The sequence below is a fragment of the Orussus abietinus genome, unplaced genomic scaffold (genome assembly GCF_000612105.2).
Source record: "Orussus abietinus isolate OABI.00-Male unplaced genomic scaffold, Oabi_2.0 scaffold99, whole genome shotgun sequence".
Lineage (NCBI taxonomy): Eukaryota > Metazoa > Arthropoda > Insecta > Hymenoptera > Orussidae > Orussus > Orussus abietinus.
In genome coordinates, this window is record NW_019394251.1 from 78,972 (window position 1) to 100,369 (window position 21,398).

General features: G+C 38.4%; 2 protein-coding genes across 6 annotated transcripts in view; one reads left to right on the forward strand and one right to left on the reverse strand.

Annotated features, from left to right (window-relative positions):
* LOC105702209 (coiled-coil domain-containing protein AGAP005037) overlaps window positions 1-21,398 on the reverse strand; it is a 114,841-nt gene that overhangs the window by 72,377 nt on the left and 21,066 nt on the right. The gene's annotated exons all lie outside the window — the stretch shown is intronic.
* The window catches only part of LOC105702210, a 29,164-nt gene continuing 12,849 nt past the window's right edge, over window positions 5,084-21,398 (forward strand). The window contains exons 1-2 of one of the 2 annotated variants that reach the window (XM_012429591.2): window positions 5,084-5,224; window positions 16,078-16,345. In XM_012429591.2, the coding sequence (XP_012285014.1) occupies window positions 16,088-16,345 (258 nt within the window). In that variant the 5' untranslated portion in view covers window positions 5,084-5,224; window positions 16,078-16,087. Of the gene's footprint in view, window positions 5,225-5,476; window positions 5,706-16,077; window positions 16,346-21,398 lie in introns of those variants that run through there. The other variant, XM_012429592.2, reaches the window with a different exon arrangement.

Consider the following 21,398-nt stretch of genomic DNA (forward strand, 5'->3'; position numbering starts at 1 on the left):
TATTATTTTCACGATCCATGACAATATTGTGCTTTGAAAGATCTATCTCCCCGTCCAGAAGGGCTTCAAATTCACATTTAATAAATGCAAGATAAATGAAAATAAATTAAATTCAAATTGATAAATGCGTTAAACAACGAAAAGGAGGTAACCTTGCACATTAATTCGATCATTGGATAATACGAGATGTCACCGAATATTTTCTGCATTATTTCCACAGCCCACGTCAACATTATTAATAATCCCAATTAAACGGGCTGAAATTCGCTGTCAATGCAGATTTTAATATGCACCTATAAATGAAAAACGGGAACAGGGCGATGACTTTGTTCTTCAACTTCACCATCAAGAGGTACATCGTCAAGTTGCTGTACTGATTACACGATCCACAGCCATATTATTAATCCTAGAAGGTCCATCTCCTCAACCAGGCGAGCGCAAGTTCACGTTTAATAAAAGCATTAATAATCGTTGCAAGCGAGTTAGATGAGAAAAATGAGACAAGGAAAGGAACTTTGTTTCCAAATCCGGTCATGGGTTCGTTAGAAGCGATATGAGGTTACTGTGTATTGTTGGCATGGTCCATGGCAATATTATGTCCCGGAAGGTCGATCTCCTCCACCAGGCGAGCTTACATTCGCGTTCGCTGAATGGCATTAATATTAATGCGAGGAGTTCACTGTCGTTTCGCGTTCGACATGCAAAACAGTCCCGTTCCCCTGTCTATCCGGAATTCGGTCGACGAGTCGTTTACTCTGTCCGGTACTCTCTATACGCGGGTTTATTGGCTTTTACGGACAAACTTTTACGAAAGGATACTCCAGTTTCAGGCCCCGAGACTTTCCAGACAAAATCCTCTACCGTGAAACGGACTTAATTTGGGTCCATTTATACGGCTCTAAGACCCAAAACAAATTATTGACATAAGTATACCGAGCTCAGTATTCCCAACGTTTGGTCGAATATTGCCTGCACGGTCAGACGAGTTTCGCCCATACGTCGAAATGGCTCCGTGTTCATAGGGTTAAGAACATAAAGAAAATGGAATCGGCTAAGGAATACCGTTTATCCTATGCAAAGGAATAAAAGGACAGAGGATCGGAAGACCGGCTTATTATTTCTCAGTTATTACTGAAGAGCGATTGACTGGAACCACGGTAAGGTATAAAGAATTGATTGAATCGTTCCGGAAGAGAAAATAACATTTATTATGGAAAGCTTAAGAAAAATAATTCCCACTTTTTTCTCTCTCCCAATAATGACTGTTAATGACAGAAAATTGGATTTATCACATTTATTACGGAAATGCAATATAAGTCCGCTGAGATCTATCGATTTCCGTGATTGTTTTCTACGAAGACAAGCGGACGGGGAATCGATCATTATTTTGTCGGATAAGCCGTCGATTTATCGAATTACTCGGGGACACGTATCGAACACGCAATTCGCGCGTGCGTAGAATCGATTGTCGCGAGAATCGAGAGTAGTGCCCTCGTAATAGCAGAAAAGAGAAGGAGAAGAATGCGTACGGCGTGGGCGGGAAAATCGAGAAGTGCAATGTGCAATCACGCCCAGATACGTGTGGGAGTTAGTCGATACTCCTTGATATCGCGTCGATAAAATCTGTCGTCGATCGAGCGCACGTATTACTCCCGACATATATCTTTGGCACTCTAATTAGAGGTAATAAATTCGTAAAGGCGAGTACTCATCAAACAGTCGCCCCTCTACCTAAAAGGGTCCCAATAGACATTAATTATAAAAAATATGAAATGCAATAAGGCAGCTCATTTTACTGCACTGATAATATAAACGAAAAAGTAACGTGAAGATTTAATGTTCATGGAAGATCTTTTACTCTGTTATTACTTGTAGTGGGCTTATGTAGAGTTAATGAATAATTAATTGAGAATTAACTGTCGATTCAGCGATCGCCTTTTTTGACTTGACTGAGATATAACGATTAAGATATTAGAGCGTGAATTTTTAATGTACGTGAATATTTAATTTACGTGCCGAGCGAGTACCAAGGGTTCATTGAGTTTGCCTTTCCGTTTTTATCGATAAATAAATAAAAGTATGCACGGCTGCAATAACACTGTCACGGTGCAAGGTTCACAGTGGGATTTATTAATCCACCGGGTGCAATTTACCGGACCCGCAAAATGGAGACTGCAAATCTTGAACGGCGGATAGTTAATTGGAGAATATTCATTACCGGAAGAATGCAGAATTGTATAACGAATCTACCGTCCGCGAGGATGTCTTTAATAAACTTTAGTTCATTAGTATAAATCCCGAGGGCCAATATTGTTACAGTCCCTCTGTTAACAAGATTTCCAGTATCTCGCAGCGACTGAAAAGATTTCTACGGCGAGCATTGTATAAACATGCGATCGTAACCTATTTATTAATAACATTCCAAAACGTCCAACCAGACAATCGGACCCACTTTGTTACTTTAGATCGCATGAACAATACCCGTAATTAATAAACCATTTTATATATGCCAGGAAAGGACTTTACAACGTCCATTGATCTTGAACGTCGTTCCAAGGTTTACTTAAAACCGTACATCATAAATGTAATTTGCTTAGAAATGCATTATTAATTACGTCAATTCAAACAATCAGAAGGAACGGGAATGCCGAAAATGGTGGAAAAATTCTGCCCGACACTTTTCTCTGGAGTTCGGTAATAAAAGCGACATTATCTCATTCCTGTGTTACTGCCTGGTAGAAACGGAATTGATCGAGAAAAAATGCTGTTAACCTACAAACTACATTGCACTACTGAGAGCAAATGGTTATCTGCACTTGCAATCGAATCACCATTGAATTTCCATTCGGTACTTTCATCCTGCATCATCGATGATCTCTATGATGATGATGATCGATGGTCTATGATCGATTATCAAACATTATTACGGCGTCGTCGGTACTCTGCTGTTGAATAATCACGTCGCTTTCCAGTCTTACGGAAATGGATAACTTGACGATGTAGGAAGTTAAGGTGGAACTAATCAAAAGATGAGTCTTCGATATACAAAGCTGATAAAAAAAAATGCTGCAACGCCAAAAAATCAAGTTATGCGCGTCCGATAATCACGCATAACGTTTGAAATAACGAAATGAGACTATGCCCTTAACTCGGTAATTAATTCCTTACAGAGGGAGGAATAAGTTCCCGTACAAAATTAAAAATGACAATTGAAATGTATTCAAACGAAACAATTATCAACGCAATACATCAAAAGTGGCCCAGAAAGTTATGTTCAACAAATGTTGAAAATGTTCACCTTTAGACCGCACATAAGCCTTCACACGTTTTGAGACAGAACGAGAACATTTTCCCACTCTGTACAATGTTTTAAACAATATATATCACTCTCTGATTTGTAGGACTTTTTTTTTGGCAATCAGGGTGAATTATTCAACTAACGCTGGTGCCAAGAGATTACTTGCACAATATTTTTTTTAAGGAATTAACTAAACTACCGTATCGGATGCAATAGCTGAAAATCTGCCACTCGTCGATTTCGGCAATTATTTCAATTATTTACACTCTTTATATATACCTTTCTTTTAGTACATTAACGCACTTGAAACCGTGATCTTGTCGCAAGCTTGCAACCGAAAGCCAGAATCTTTTTTAAGTATCGAATTCCTGTTCATGATCAGATGATGCGTCATGGACAGTTTTGGATACTGGTACTGAATGACGCATATAATATGTCATCGATTTCGTATGGATTAAGTAATACCGGATCGTTTTGGCCGATCAATCCTCTGCCTACGGATAATTCAGCTTTCAGAGCGCATCTCCTGTACGGACAGTTCGATCGCGAAATATTCATCTATTGCTTTGAGAACATGGTAATCAAAAAGGCCACTATACCCTAGTAGCACAAAATATTTGTCCTATATTTTCAATATATTTAACGGATATCATATACTTTGTAAAAATTTAGCAGACATTTGAAATATTTGCAAAACGTTTACTTTAAAATATTATCTCTATAATATTCANATATGTTTATAAATTATTGAAACTAAATGTCATTGAGATTTTCAAGAAATATTTCACACATCTTCGAATGAAATCTACAAGAGATCTTAAAAAATCTGTCGCTCGAGATATTTAGCAAAGATTACAAAGAAATATTTACAAAATCATTCTGTGCTACTGGGGTAGTAGCGTTTTGTTGAAACCTTTAAATGGAAATTAAGTCATTCTTTTTTTTCACGTCATCATATTACAAATGAATACAAAAAATACATATCAAGTTCACTACTCTCCCATGAGAATTCGGAGAACGTTGCTCGATCAGCTTATGAACAAGTCGCTAAATTACCACTGTAGTTGAATGTTCATACAAACTGTCAAGAGAACTGTCATAAGAAGATTCCTACTATAAAAATTCCTAGTTTGAAGAACAATGTGTTGAGTAAAGCTTGTTCTAAATTTAAAATACATCATCACTTGCTTGGTATATAATGTTCTTATCGGTATTCACCCTTACCCATTTCCCATGTCTAGTACCCATTTCTAGGGTTGTCAATGCGAGTATTCCATTAATCCAACAATGAAAAGGAGTATTCCGGACGACAGAATCTCCGCAACTTCGACAACGTCATCCGCGGGTGGAGTTCCTCGGTCACGCGTGTCCCAATCGAGATCAAAAGACGTTCACTCGAGCCTAGGCCTTAAAAAGAGACACGCGGGTCCACAAGCGTGTCCGAGATCCTTCAGCGTGTGTTATCGCGTGCGTGTCCGCGATCCTCTAGCGTGTGTTATCGCGTGCGCGTCCACAAGGTGCTCTGGCTACCTTTGTGCGCACAGGTATACACGAGTCTACACGAGTGTGCATGCGCGTGCGTACAGGTATACACGAATTTACACCAGTGTACACGTGCACGCGTGCGTACACGGAGCGGAGTAACGCACACCGCGAGGTATATCTCCGTCGAGAGTGCAAGTGAAGCAAAAGGCGCTGGTAGGAGAGGTCCCTCTTGACTTAACTCCGCTAAGTATACGCCGGCCACAGCGGATAGGCAGTTCCCCGTCAGTTTCGAGAGTGCGAGGATCGATCTCGCCACGCTACTTTTCGACTTTCGAGACTTTCTCGGCCCCGAGTTTTATCCGTTTCCGGCTCATCCGATCATTCGCTTAAGTTCCGAATTTTTGGATTTCCCGACGTTTGGGCTTCCCTCCGTTTTTCCTGGTGAGTTGCCCCTTCGAGATATCGACACCTTCACCCAACGAGTTAACTGGCGCGCATGCGCCGAGCCTTAGGGGAAGATAGGATAGTTTTCATTTTGCTTTTCTACTCTACGTCGAAACTTTCTGTGAACAATTTACGTATCGATATTGATAAGCGTATCGAAGAGGATATTGTGCAGTAAAAATGTAACTCCACTTAGTATACGCTGGCCATTGCGGATAAGCAGTTCCCCGTCAGTTTCGAGAGTGCGAGGATCGATCTCGCCACGCTACTTTTCGATTTTCGAGACTTTCTCGACCTCGAGATTTATTCGTTTCCGGTCCATCCGATTATTCGCTTAACACTAGAACTACCGGCGGATTTTTTTTTTGTATAGGATGGGCCATTTGAAACCAATCATTTTGTCTGGTCTTGGTAATTCTAGTGTTAAGTTCTAAATTTTTGGATTTCCCGACGTTTCGACTTCCCTCCGTTTTGCCTGGTGAGTTGCCCCTTCGATGTATCGACACCTCCACCGAACGAGTTGACTCGCGCGCATGCGCCGAGCCTTCGGGGAAGAAGGGACAGTTTTAATTTTACTTTTCTACTCTACGTCGAAAATTTTCTGTGAACAATTTACGTATCGATGGGCGATCAATGGCGAGCGTGTCGAAGAGAAAATTGCGCGGTAAAAAAAAATGAAGGCACGGATTGCACGGCACATATTCAGAGATTATAATTGGGGGGATGTTTTACAGATATTTATTAATTTTTTTGTAGGTCGAGGGATATTGTCGGATTGCGTGAGATGTAGGGGGGACTTAGTCGGGGGGAAAGTTGATTTTATGGGAAGAATGAAAGAGAAACGCTGTAACTTTTTACCGAAAAAAGTTAGAAACTTTTTTTTATCAGAAAGGATGATTTTTTTTTTGTGTACGTCTAATCGGACTGCCCAGCATTAAAATCGACATTCTGGGTCACAAATCGTTCAACCTACCGACAAATGTTCTGGTTTTTTACAAATTGGTAACGCGCCCGGGAAGCTTTTCAAAAATGTAGAGATATGCCTTCGGAGGGATCGACAGGGTGTGCTCCAATTTTCGAAAACTCGTAAACGGTGCACTCGGATATCACTTGACACGGCACGTGACACCCAAACTATGGCGACACATTTCCGACTTGTATCTCATATTTCCTTTCCAAGGCAATTGAAAATAGTTAATCGTATTTTGTATACGACTTTGGCCAATCGATATTCCTAATATACAGCTGTATCCTGAATCAAAAATGTCATCGACATTTTTATGAGACATCAAAATCCCAGCACTTTAAACCAACTCTCTGTGCCATCGCCATAAACTGACGCATCTTGATCGGGACAGTTTTGCGTTCAATATTTATGATATTCAATGGATAGATTTTTCAAAACAAGGCCGCCAATTGCGAACGTCCCGTGACTATGGGAAATAGTTCCAACCGAGTCTTTGTCATTGAAGCACCTCGATTTGGCGGACTTTTGTCAGTGCAATTCGCGATAAGCCCGGCGAATTGGCAATTTACTGTCAAATTCGAAACCGCCCAGAACTGACCCAGCTTAACCGACATTTTGGGAATTCGCGGGCGGTCCTGTCGAATCGCGACCACTAAAATCGATAAGTTCGATTTTGCGGCCTGGAAACGTCCGCCATTTACACCTCAGGGGAACTCGACCATTTAGAAATATAATAAATTCCAGCAATTGCTATGACGAGCAAAACATTATTTGTTACATCTATGTCTGAGAAAAATGCCCCCAAGAACTCGTCTAACATTTTTCTTTAATAGATAATGTGCAATGCGTAGTGAGAAATAATAGTATCCAGGTACGATACACGCAATACAGCATACATCGTATATTCGCAACGAGTTGTTTCGAGTGAAAAATTACTATTCCGATTTAATACAAGAGAAATATTTTTCGATACACTGCACCAGCAGCAGTTTTTTGTTCCTTTCGTTCCGCGGCGCGCAAATTTTGATAAGCCTCTTTTTTTTAATTTTCAAATTTCCGGACAAAGAAATGGATTTCCGCCGTTTCTCTCGGTTCCGATCAAAACATTCAATCGAAGCGTTTCATCCGACTCAGAGTGATTGGCACGAAATTAAGAACAAATGACTTATTCCATTAGACGGCAAGTGCATGACCTATTAAGAAATTAATCACAATAGTAAATGTAGCAATGAAAAGAATTCACACGAATAAATTATCCACAATACACCGCCAACGGTGTTCATTTAAATTCCAAACATATTTAATTAAAATGATATGATTAAACGGGGAAAGAGAAAAACCATGTATCAATGATTGAAACGAGAGAGATGATGTTTAAACTCGACGACATCGTCTCAGATTAAACCTAATCGCTTTCTGTCGAGTCGAGTTTAATATTTCACTTCTTTTCTTATTTTACCCCACACTTTCTCTCGTTCTTTTTTTTTCCCTCTCTTCTTTCGACTACCAATCTCTCGGGCCATTAAGGAAACAGAACGGAAGCTCGTGGCACGGATGTGAAACAGACTTCCCGTCGAAATAAACACTCGGTTACACGTTTGACACGAGAAAATAGGATTGTGGAAACGTTTCAACGCAAACCAGGATCGACCACGTGACTTTGACAGATCACCGGAGTACCGAGAGGTGTGGTTCCTACCGAGAGCGTGCTTCAATTTATGTGCCTACGTGTACAGAGTAGTACTTACACGTGCAAACTCATTGCAATGTATAAATCGTCGAGCAGTCGTATTAACGAATTCCAAGTGCGCCGAACGGTCAAGCATCTCTGTGTCATTTGATTGATCGCGTTAAACAGCTCGTAAAGTGTTTCAAAGCGTCACTTAATTGCCACTTTACTGTATAATTTGCAGGCTAAAAGTCCACTGCAATTTATACAGAATGTTATATATTTGTGTCCCTGATGGAAATGCCAGGCTATTTTCTTTCAACAAATTCATACGAATTTGTATTCATTTGATGAATTTTTAGATACTTTGTTGCCCTATCTAACAATAAGGATATAACATTTCAGAGTCAATGCAAAGGGGCATGACCCTTACCGAGAGCGCACTTCAATTTATGTGACCACGTGTATAGAATGGTACTTACACGTGGAAACTCATTGAAATGAATAAATCACCGAGCAGTCGTATTAACGCATTCTGAGTGCACCAAGTTTCTTTATGTGTCGTTTGATTGATTGTGCAAAACGGCTCTTCAGTCTTTGTAAACGGTTATTTTATTTTAACTTTGTTGTATCAACAATCAAGATAGAGCTCTGAGCCAAATACATTTGCGCCAGATAACATGTACATACGTTAAAAATCCAACGTAATTAACATGCAACTTAACATTTTCTAGCACTCCATGGAAGGAATATTACCTATTTCTATTCTCTATTTCTGCTTGACAAATAATTCAGCAATGTTATTAGTTCACGTAGAAATTACGTAGTGGGTTATGCGTAAAATGTTAAATTAATATTCAGCAACTATATTAGTCTAGGGGAGGGTATAACTTGTTTCAACGTCATTGTGTTATATATTTTTTTACCATGATTTCAATAATTTTACGTATCGTACTTTGCACTGCCAAGAATATGTACTTTCTTCCGGATCTTATTGATACCCAATCAGGGCAATATTACCCTTCATATCTGCCTCATACTTCTACTTTCAAGGAAGAAATGTAGGAACTACTCGAGAATGGTCGATCAAAGTCATTCGATTATTCTCGATTGCTCCGTTTTGTGGCGGTCTCGGTTGTTTCGTGTAATGACACGTTAAATTGGTTCACTTCCGGCGTTATGCTCGAATTATCATGAGGTGCCTCCTCTATGTGCGCATCCCAGGACAACCGTATTATCGGAAAACTAGATCGAGGATTGTCCACATATCGTCTGTATATCGAACTAATCGATCGACCCATGTCCCCATGAGGTTTCGAGACCTGTCAATCACTAAAATTCGGTCACCCTTTTTTAATATTCCATCTACGGATCATATTCCTAATATCAAATCTCTTTTTAACATGTGCTCCGAAATATTTGAGATATTAGAGTTTCTTACTGGTCCCATAAATAAAAAAAATCACTAGTAAAGCCGACCGATAATTTTATACACAATATCATAATTTACATATATTTTTGTCCATATAAACGCTAAGTCTGAAAAGCCGATGACTGGAATTCTTGTAACTCATGGTATAGTTACTTACGTCCCTACAATCGATGGTTACTATGGTTACTATGGTTACTAATTCGCGTTTTCCTTTCTTTTACATTTTTTATCAACATTCCTACAGAAGCGCGTTCCTTCTCTCTTATTATTTTTTTGTTCGACATCTAGGTTGTGAGATTCAAAGCCTGGAGGCTCTAGTAGCTCTAATAATAGGATACTTACTTTAGAAACTAATACTAATAATAGGAACTTACGTTAGGAAAAAACCATAAATCTTTCGGCCCATTTTCAACGCGGCAATATCCCCTTTCGGGTTTAATGGTACGTTCGTTTGCGTACATAGGAACACCGTACAAGTGGCCGAGTTAAACTCGTTATGGTGCAACATCTGATGGGAACGTTTAATAACCAGTTGTGTACAGTGTAAACGAAGAATTACACTTGCCCCTGATTTCGGAACAATTTTCTCGCAATGCACAAAAATGCCCGTTTAGTAGAAATCACGGAAAAATACTAGTCAACAACAATGTATATATATAAAAAAAAAAAAATTCACGTAATATTCAGGGAGTTTTACAGAATTACGTGATTTCTAATATGAAATAAGAAAACAAAACGTGGCCCACTTGCACAATCTGCAAAAGACAATAAAACCCACGCGTTGAATTGCAGGAGTAAAGTCATAAAGAAAGTTATTCGTAACTCGCGTAAAATTACACACATAAATAAATAAGATATTAAATCATCGGAAAGGAGTTTTCTTGCGTTTCAAGTGAAGGCTACACCCTTTTCCCTGAATTTATGTCTTACGTTTCAAACGTAATAAACATGTAGAAACTGTTTATATTTAATTCTAAATATACCATTGTCGTTTTGTATATAGAGAAACTTTCCGTACTAAAGCTAATTATTAACTGCAAAGAAATCTTGCGATGACATTATTGTCATTTTCGTTTAAGTCATACACCGAAACTCAATTGCGAAGAAAAGCAACACACATAAATAAATAAAATACTAAACCTATGGAAAGGAGTTTTTCTTACGTTTCAAGCGAAGGCTAAACCCCTTTCCCTGAATTTATGTCTTACGTTTCAAACGTAATAAACATATACAAACTGTTTATATTTAATTATAAACATACCATTGTCAATTTGTATATAGAGAAACTTTCCATACTGAAGCTAATTATTAACTGCAAAGAAATCTTGCGATGACATTATTGTCATTTTCGTTTAAGTCATACACCGAAATTCAATTAAGAAGAAAAGCAACACCAAAGGAGAAAAAAATTATTCGTAACTCGCGTAAAATTAAACACATAAGTAAATAAAGTACTAAATCTATGGAAAGGAGTTTTTCTTACGTTTCTAGCGAAGGCTACACCCTTTTTACTGAATTTATGTCATACGTTTCAAGCGTAATAAACATATACGAACTGTTTATATTTAATTATAAACATAGCATTGTCAATTTGTATATAGAGAAACTTTCCATACTGAAGCTAATTATTAATTGCAAAGAAATCTTGCGATGACATTATCGTTATTTTCGTTTAAGTCATATACCGAAACTCAATTGCGAAGAAAAGCAAGACCAAGGGAGAAGACTTAACGATTCAAAGGCAGGTGAATGAGCTTCGAAAGCGACCTGGTTGATCGTTAAAAAGATGATTGACGACCAAAGCCCTTTTACGGTGACCGCGCGACTCGCAATTACAACTCGTAAACAATTATACTGCCAAAGCAAATTATTCTCGTTAAGTAAAGACACCCTTCTAACGATAGCGCGTTATTTCTTCATTTTCCCGCTTTTCATCGATAATAACACGTACAGTTTTTGCGAGAAGATCGGGCGTCAATTGTTTGACCTTCCCATTCGGGAAACCTTGCGGAAAATTAAATTAACAACAGGAACGCGGTCAAAACGCGTTGCGGTGCGTTTCCATTTTCTTGTCCCCTATCTCACGTGCATTTCTGCCGGAATGGCGGAAACACTAATTCCGAATTTTATGAAACCTTAACGTGCCATTAACCCGAACCGCCAGATTGCTAGCTGCAAGATTATATCGTTTAAGGAACGATATTTTTTTTTACGGCGAAAAAATATATATATATAATCCACTTTCCCGAATTCCGATATAACGCGGAACGATCGCCATAACCAGATAGCGCGTTTATCTCGCAAAAGAATATCCCATCCGTCTTATTAAAAGAAGATTGCGAAATCGTGGAAATCATCTGAAATAACGAGAATGAAATGGAAAGTTATCTAAAGTAACTTTTCTTATCACCCGGTTATTGACCATCGGATGATAGTTAAAAAGTGACGCTTCAGTCACGACTCTATAATGGCACATCCTACTATTGTAGAAGCTGTAAAAAGTAGTTAATGGTGCTAAAAGGAAACCCTTTATTATCGCGGATCTATAAGATCGCTTCCCAGCTTGATTCACGATCCAGCAAACTGGAGCACGACTATCTCAGGAATAAAAGAGCCATCGGGATGCCAATCCGAGCTTTCGACACAAAGGGACTCGCTAAAAAAAAAAGATTAGGCAGGAAACGTGCAACAATACAATGGACTTCTTTGCTGCCAAGCCGACGTTTTCCGAAGTTGTACAATTGTTTAATCTAAGAAATCAAGTGAACGTACCTAAATCGGAAAAACGTTAGTTACCTATGACACTTTTTTAAGCCCGTTTAGGTAAAAAAAAATGCTATTATTTGCATTGGACAATTTTAAAACAGTTAAAAGAAATTCTTTGTGAAAATAATTGCAAGATACGATTATTTCCCGTCCTTGGGTAAATGTGATAAATTTAGAGACTCGTTCGTTGCTATTAATCAGCTGTTCCTGAGAGATCTTGAATTCTGGTGACTAATTAAACATTACGTCCGTCTGTTAGGTGGTATCAGATGGAAGCGGTAGAAAGTGATGTAAGAAATGAGAGGACCAGTTTCTTTCCCGTCTCTTTCCTGCTCGAAGGCATCAATCGGTCGGTCGTTCCTTCAGGCTGATTGGTGATCGATCGGCACGCAAGAAGTCGACCTAATTGTGATCTTGCCTTTAAAGTCGCCAGTATAGGCCGACCAGACGTAACCGGCCATTCCCTCGTAAATTGTCGCCACTTAATTGTAATTCCCGGTTACACCTCGTGACCCCTGCCCGAGTAGAAAATTCTTCTCGAGATGAAAAGTTGGCAACTAAATTGAGTTCTCGACTAATTTGTATCAATTTAATCAACCCCATGAAGCCCGTGACAAATTAAATTCGGCGATAAACTTCCACGTTACACCTTAAACAGCAAGAATATATTTAATTACGGATGCATATAACACGAAGAAAAAATAGAAAATAATTGTTTCACAAATTTGGTTACCCGGTTGATATAATTTCACACAAAAGTTACTTCGGTATCATGTTCGCAATCTTTTTTTTTCTTTTTTTCAACAAGAATTAAATATGAAATGAATAGAAATAAGAATGTACGGTAATTGAAGTTTTTAAAGTGTTAATTAAATATCTCATTTGAGTATGTAAGGTTGTGCAGGTACGTTTCTCAGGTGAATGCAAGTATGTCGGCGCTTCGCGAACATTTTACAGATTCAGTAATCTTTGATTGGGTGGTAGTATTGAACATACCCTAGTAGCATAGAATAATTTCTAAATATTTCTTTCTAATCTCTGCTAAATATCTCAAGCGACAGATTTTTTAACATTTCTTGTAGATTTCATTCGAAAATATCTGAAATATTTGTTGAGAATCTCAATGACATATTTAGTTTCAATAATTTATAAACATATATAGAAATTATATTTTTTAATTTATGAACACGTAATAAAAATACATTTTTTACTTCACTACTGCTGTCGGACACTTCATTTGGTATCAATAAAACACGAGACATTTTTCTAATATTTTCGTCCCGTTATTTCATTATGGGAGCAGAACGTGTGATTGTGATTTTAAGTATTTTTCAAACTTTATAATGCACTTGGCGAATATTTAAAAAATACTTGTATTAAAATGAAACTAAATGTTTTGTATATCTGGTAGAAGAATATTATGAAAACACGTGGAGCTAGTATTATATAAATATTATAGGGATAATATTCTAAAGTAAACGTTTTGCAAATATTTCAAATGTCTGTTAAATATTAACAAAATGTAGGATATTCGTTAAATATATAGAAAATATAGGAGAAATATTTCGTGCTACTAGGGTAGTTCAACAACAAATTTCGAATAAACCTCTTTCAACCAGACGTAGTGAAACGAGCTCTAATTGAATCTAATTGACTGCAAACTCCCATTGATTTGAACGTCGAAATTTCGCACGTGTAGGATACGAACGCGAGAGTCTATAAACAATTGTCGGAATTTCACCGAGAGTAATCGATGAATGCATTTATTCGCCGTTGATCGGCCCGTCTAGGCATCGCTGGCGGAAACTCCTGAATAATTGATAGAGATTGGAAATTTATTAGTATATGTTATTTATTCGGAAACCCACTTCGCAAACGAGGGTAATGAACAAAACTGCTACCGATGAGACATTTCAAACGCGAAGGTGGATCGTGGGAGATAGAAGATTAAGTATAAAAAAAATGCAAACAATAGGGTGATAGCCGAAAAATGGCCGGGGCTAATTGGTTTGCAATTGAAATGAAATGAATTGCTTAAAGCCGGAATTTTCTCACGCGAAGGACTCGCATGCGAGGCGTGACGTATAAATCAGCAATCAAGAAAGGAATTTCTGCAATATGCACCACGCGATGCAGATATTGAATATTCCTAGCAAAAAGCGGTGGCAGCGTCGATTTACTCAAGGCCTCGTTAGGATCTAGCCAATAAATCAAGGAAATTTCACGAGCCATTTACCGGCTGCAACTGTACCGATGATGAAATTCGAAGACGTAAAACTGAATTTTGATTATTCATGGAAAACCTAGGGCAAGTCGGTCCATTATGCATACCTCTTCGGTGTAAATGTTGCACACGATCGACGCCGGGCAAGGGAATTATGCAAAGATTACCGCAACTTTTACGAGGAAAATTTCCGAAAGGTTTCGGCAAAATGAAACGGTAATCGATGCTTCGGAAAAGAGAGAGAGAAAAAAAGACATTTTTAGGCTGAATTATTCTGAATAAATGGCGCGCAAAGGAGCATAACAAAAATATGTGGAGAAAAATGAAGAGAAAAATTGTTTCCGCCCGAAATCATAGATTTTGGCCATTCTTGGGGAATGCAACATCGACGAAAATCATCATTCAAAATGAAACCGTTTTAGGTTGAATTTTTCTGAATAAATGGCACGCAAAGGAGCATAAAAAAAATATGCAGAGAAAAATGAAGAAAACAGTTTCCGCGTGAAATCTTAGATTTTAGCCATTATTGGGAAATGCAACATCAACGAAAATCATCATTCAAAATGAAACACTTTTAAGCTGAATTTTTCTTAATAAATGGCACGCAAAGGAGCATAAAAAAATATGCGGAGAAAAATGAAGGGAAAAAATGTTTCCGCGCAAAATCTTGGATTTTGGCCATTCTTGGGAAATGCAACATCAACGAAAATTATCATTGAAAATGAAACATTTTTAGGCTGAATTTTTCTGAATAAATGGCACGCAAAGGAGCATAAAAAAAGTATGCAGAGAGAAATGCAGAAAACCATTTACGCGCGAAATTTTAGATTTTGGCCATTCTTGGGAAATGCAACATCGACGACAGGCCACGAAAGTGAAACTCTTCCGCTTCCTTGTAGGTCGCACCCCTTATTTAAGATCGACTAATCCAGAGAGATTTTTTTTCCCCAAAGCAGGCGGATTTACGTTGGACAGTGGTCAAGGAATTAAAATACCAACTTGTGCGTAAGTACCTATTTCCAAAATAGGGAAACTGCGCCTCGTGACGTGACACATGCACTCGCATAAGAGATCGACTTTCGATCGACCTGCAGATCGAGTGACAGGATTGCACGGAGACACTCCTTTTTTCTCCTTCGATCCACGGAGTCATGACTAGTCATGTCATGATTAGTCACCGAGTAATGACCCCGACTGATCGACTTTTTCCTGCGATCACCGACTGCTCAACCGTGACAATAAATAAGACAATCCTTCACGTATCCTACCATTTAAAATCCACGCGACCAAAAGCTCGACTTTTAGCCGCAGCCAGCATTCCCCTTCGATTATTAATTAAGAAACCGACAATTAATTGGTAATCGACCCTATATCAACTAGTATATAATTTCCTTCAAAATTAGCAAAAGGTGCTATTGAGAATGACGAATGTCTTGCCTGGGAGAGACCTTGATGTATTTTTAAAAGAACTCAGTGTCCACTAAATATCGACAACAGATCCAAAAGAATTAGTTATTGTAAAAATAGTACTTTCACCACCTACGTGAATCCCTTAAGAAGGTTTCAAAATGAATAGTTGCGGGACTTACGGCAAATATACAGTAAAAAAATGGCCTTCGCGGAGAAATATGCATATTTTGTGTGTATATGTACTTGGCGCAGAACTCTGCCGAGCTGAGACTCTATGCTGATGACAATCCAAGCCAGATGTAGTAGAAAAATTATTTCCAGCGCCGTGTCATTTAATCTGCATGTGTCGTAATTTAATGATAACTTCTCTTTTTTTTCCCAGACCGTGAACAATGAAGCGCAACAAAGTGATACTGATTCTGTGCATCATGGCCTCGACTTGTCGTGGGATCTCTTCACCTTGGAGGCCAGTGGTACCCTCCCAGTTCACTTCCGGTTTGCTTCACCAGGAAGCTGCAGTTTACAGCGATGCTCCTCTTTCTCCTTACGGCCTCGAGGACTCTTTACCGCGTTCCCATTCTCTCTCTCTTCACGATCGCGATCAGTGTGCTCTATATAAGGTCTCGATGCGCCAGCAACTCTACTTCGAGGTGAGTCGATTAAAGATTACCTATGATTTCGATAACGATGCCCGGGCCAAATAATTAAGAGGAATAACCGCGAATCAAACGATATCAGTTAATGAGACCAAAAATTATTCGTCGTAATGTGGCATCTCGAAAAAAAAAAAAATGTATCAAAGTACTGTCCGGTAATCGTGGAATAAGAATGACCAAGCTAAGTGAAATATTGTTCACTGTTAAAGAAACATATTATAATTTTATAACATATCTTCAAATAAAATGTATAACGTATATATTATAAATTTAGTACACATGTGTAAGAAATTTATAACATATGTTATACATTTCTGTTGATCAGTACTTGGTATTATGTGTTCTTAATTTTTCACGAAATGTCCTGGCGCGTTAGGTATCGATTCCCTTGCGGACAATTATCTTGTTTTTTATTTATATTATTTTTATTTCGCCGTAGATGTTAATAATTAACCGAGAGTAATGCACCAACGTTATCAGAAACGTTTACGCAAATTGTATCAATACTAAAACAAAATTGAATATAAAGAATAATTAATTATTAAAGAAAGGCATGTCACTTTCCGAATCGAACTCTTCTCATGACATTGCGAACTTACATGTGCAAATTATGGAATCACAAGAAAATTCATAAAAAAAAAGAAAAAAAAAAGAAAAAAGAAAATGCTCAACTATCGCCTCAAATCTCGCAATTTTGAAAGAATGGTTGATAACCATTCTGCCAGCAAAGAGGAAAGTCTCTTCCCAAGATTCACTATACTCCGCTTTTTAACTAACGATCCATTGTGCTCCGTACGATAATCTGGGTGAGCCCATAACTGTACTTCGATGCGAATTGACTTAACTATTATGATTACGCAGAGGACAATGGCGACGATGATGCACTTGCAAAGAGTACTTTCGGAAAATTGACGGGAATGGGATAATGATCGAAGCCGTCAAGAAGTCACGATTCGCTGAACCGTTCTCTTGAAAATAAAAGTTCAACGCCTTCTACCTCGTATCTCGATATCCTTGTAGAACAGAAAAACGGGCGATCTAATTAACAGCAGCTATAAATAATTAATACGACTTTGCCAGCAAAGAGGGAGACCTGATATCGTAGTCTATACTAAATGTTGTTAACTTATTCGAATTAATTCCCTCGGCCTACCACAGCCTCTGAATTATTCCTAGGTATATTATCTTGCTAACAGTTATACCTCGCGCCTATAACAACCACCTCGGTAATAATCTAGATTATGCAAATATTAATATAGTTATCACGAGTGTTGTAACTCGATAGAATTGGAGCTGACCACGAGCTCTAGAAATGATGTTGAGGTCGCAATCAACGAGGCTTGTCGACTCCTGGGTATACGCAATGTTCAGAATTGGATAAAGCGCGATAAACCTAGGAGAGAGAGAGAAAGATAAAAATAATATGCAACTACGAAGCCGATAAGCATTCTCCGACAACCGCGACAAGTGAGTCTACAAGTCATCGTGGAATTACGTCAAGTCGGAAATCACTTTCCTGGATTAGGAAATTGCTGCGTTCCTGAGAAACTCCTGCTGTCCCGGCATTAATTACTTATTGTCACAGAGGAAGGAAACACCTTGCTTAAGGTGAAGTGAAAAACGTCGAGGAACTTGATCGACGTCGATAAAGATTTTTCTAAATGCCTACGTTGTCGACGTTCGTTTTTATATTAACAGCTGTATCGAGTTATATTGGATATTGTACCAAATGGCATACTCCACCTGTCGTTTTCGTACAATAAATATCAAGAAATCGAAGTAAAACTCCAGAAATCCTCTGAATTCATGCTTTCTGGGGCCCTAATTGACTGCAGAGGGACACCTTGTGCCATCTGTGATTTCCAGATCAATTAAAATTTCACTCCGAGACCTCGCATTCCCGTCGTTTTAGCATAGAAGCGCATACAACACTTTTTTTGCCTTTATCCCGTTGAAATGCGAGTTTATCGATTACCAGAGTGTTCTAAATTGTCGTAAAATTGTCCTGACACTTTCATTTCTCATATCAGAGCCTTCGATAATTGTATATTGATCGAAATATGAGAGCTCGACGCCATTTTAGTTCTGGTCTGGGCAGAGTTAAAAAATGTTTTCCAAAAATCCAAATTTTGAATGTGTCAGGACAATTCTTAGATGATCAAGAGTGATGTGTCAAAGTTTCGGACAGTTTGGTCTAACACCCTTAAAAAAAAGTGTTGTATATGAATCGACTGATTTGAAGAGGGTTTCACTTCACATTAATTACTCAAAGTTCTAAAAAGATTTGACACGGCGAAAAGAATTCTATTGTCAGAGAATAATCTACCGGCAATGCTAAATATAAATAAAAAAAAAAATCTATCTCGCAGTTGGAATTTCCTCTAAGTCGGAATAAGATGGAGAAACGTTAACGAAAGTAGAAAGGAACCATGAATTACCAAACGTTCACCTGTAATAGGTGCCGAACCGATCAATATGCTAAAACCCGAAGGCAATCGATCTGCACGTCCTTTCGCTACCATTTTTTTTTTTAAAGAGAAAGGGAAAGAAATCAAAGAAAAAGGAAGATAAGAAAAATGTAAAAGAAGTGGAAGAAGGTAATTATTGACCGTGCGACAGCGTTAATTTCGGAACGTCGATTCGGTACATGGTATGACCGAGGTATTGAACTTCGCAATTGCAGTCCCATTGACGGTCTGAATTTCTCTCTTCCGCTTGAGTGGTGGCAAAAGAAAATCAACGAGAGAAGATTTTAGTGGAGAGTGCAAGTGAACGGTCACTCGTACGAAAGGAAGACGCCGGTGAAAGCAGAAAACGACGTCGGTAAATCTGCTTTAAAATGAACCTCCTGTCTCGCTGAATCATTTTCCCGGTATTCAATTAAATTAGAAACAGGAGAAAAGAGAGGATAAATTCCCCGAAGGGGAATCAAGTTAATTGGGAAAATGTTCCCGGGCAAATTTACCATTACAGTATTTCTCGTGGTTTTTTGCGAAAACGTACAGTGTTCGATTGCTCGCCGGAAGGTTCAACCTTTCTCTAAACAAATTCAAGAATCTGACGGAAACTCGAGGCAGTAAAATTTACACGTGTTACAGAGATATATATTTTATTCTTTCTTATTACAGAGGCAGTGAAATTTAAACGCATTACCGAGGCAGTGAAATTTAATCGTATTACAGAGAAATATATTTTATTCATTCTTATTACAGAGGCAATGGAATTTAAACGTGTTACCGAGGCAGTCAAATTCAAACGTATTACAGAGAAATATGTTTTATTCTTTCAGCGAAAATTGATCGATTGAATAAGTGAACTATTCCACGTGATAACAACAAAATAATCGACCCTCGCTTGATTATCTTGGCCCAATGTTGAAAATACCATCGGTACATGTTAGAGCCGATATCGAAATTACATCCTCAGCCTAACCCTTTCAACACGGAGCCATTTCGACATATGAGCGAAATTCGTTTGACCGTGCAGGCAATATTGGACCAAACGTCGGGCCAACATCGAAAAATGAAGCAGTTTTATAAAAAGCCGACAAACGATTGGCCCACTCGAGAATCAGACATGTAGGAATATCTGCATTGGCCATGGTTTAATTAAACATTGGGCCAATATCAGCCCTAACATGTACCGATGATATTTTCAGCATTGGGCCAAGATAATCGGGCAAAGCCCGACCACCAATGTTATATACCCGTAAAAATTCGGCACCCGAAACGAAAAAAACGATGACTTCGTTGAGACCGGAATTAATTCCGTGATTAATTATCGACGGGTCAGCACTCGAGTAAAAATCAAAAAACGAGACTAGGGTACCAGGAGAAAAATTTCATAGAGAGAGATGAACTTCCAGGTCCGGAAGTGGGGAAATTGCCCTCAACCCAAATCCAGCATTTCGGAAGCACTTTTCGCGATCCGGACCTACCGCAACGAGATGCATCCCGAACTCGCAATTGGCTACCCACTGGTAACGCGTCCCTCGCGAGCGAAATTCTCTCGAGGGAGTAAAAAAGTCATTTCCGCGAGAATGCCCTCGATGGACCGTTGAACGTAATTCCCGAAACAGTCAGGAAAATCGAAACGCAATCGGCTGACGAGACGGATCAATTTGTGCATTCTATTGCTCAAAATGCATTACATTTGCCATTATGCATTTTGAATCGTAGTAATACGAAATATTAGACGTCTAACATCGAGCTTAAAAAAATATAGCTCACTGATGAATGTTTTTATATGTCGATAACACAAAAATCGATTAATGAGAGTTTGAAATAGACGAACAGAATTTCCGAAAATTAAACCTAATCAATTTTTATCTCGTGACTTTATTACCGGAAACAATTACCTCCGAATAGATGCAGCATGAAGACATATGTCATAATTTTTTTTTCCTACAAAAAGGCGCAAGCCAGCGCACCTGGAATTAACGTTTGCGTAAATCAACCCTTATACAAGAACTGATTGAATTTTCATTACAGCGGGGATATGTGAAGACTTTGTATGTACTTTACGCAATACTCCTCACTATATTCCGAAAAAAAAAAATCATTTTTCGCTTGGTCTTGTACAAGGATATTCATCACAAATTAATAAATCCACCACAGAATTATGTATAAGCATTAATTAATTAAACGCCCACATTCGACTTATATCTCCGAGTCTTCTTTAGATTCTTCAAGATCTCCCTTACATGTATCAGAACGAGTCGATTGTTACATACTAATTAAAAAATTGGGTAGAAGATAGAATGCCGAGAAATAAAGAAAAAAAGATGCAAATTTTAGATTCCGAAAACGTTTTGATACTAAATAATATTTAAATTAACCTAGTGTTCGGTGCTTTCTAACGCGTACACCATTGTCAGGGAAGATAAAGGGTGAAAGAAAGAAAGAAAAAAAAAACTTGCGAAAATAAAACAAGGAGCTTAAGTGCCAATTGCGCGTTACGTTGACATGCGTGCGGAACGACGTCGCTTTCTCACGCGGCGCCGCTTTTCCTCGTCGCGAATCCTTGCCAAGTCGCTCGCAAAACCTAT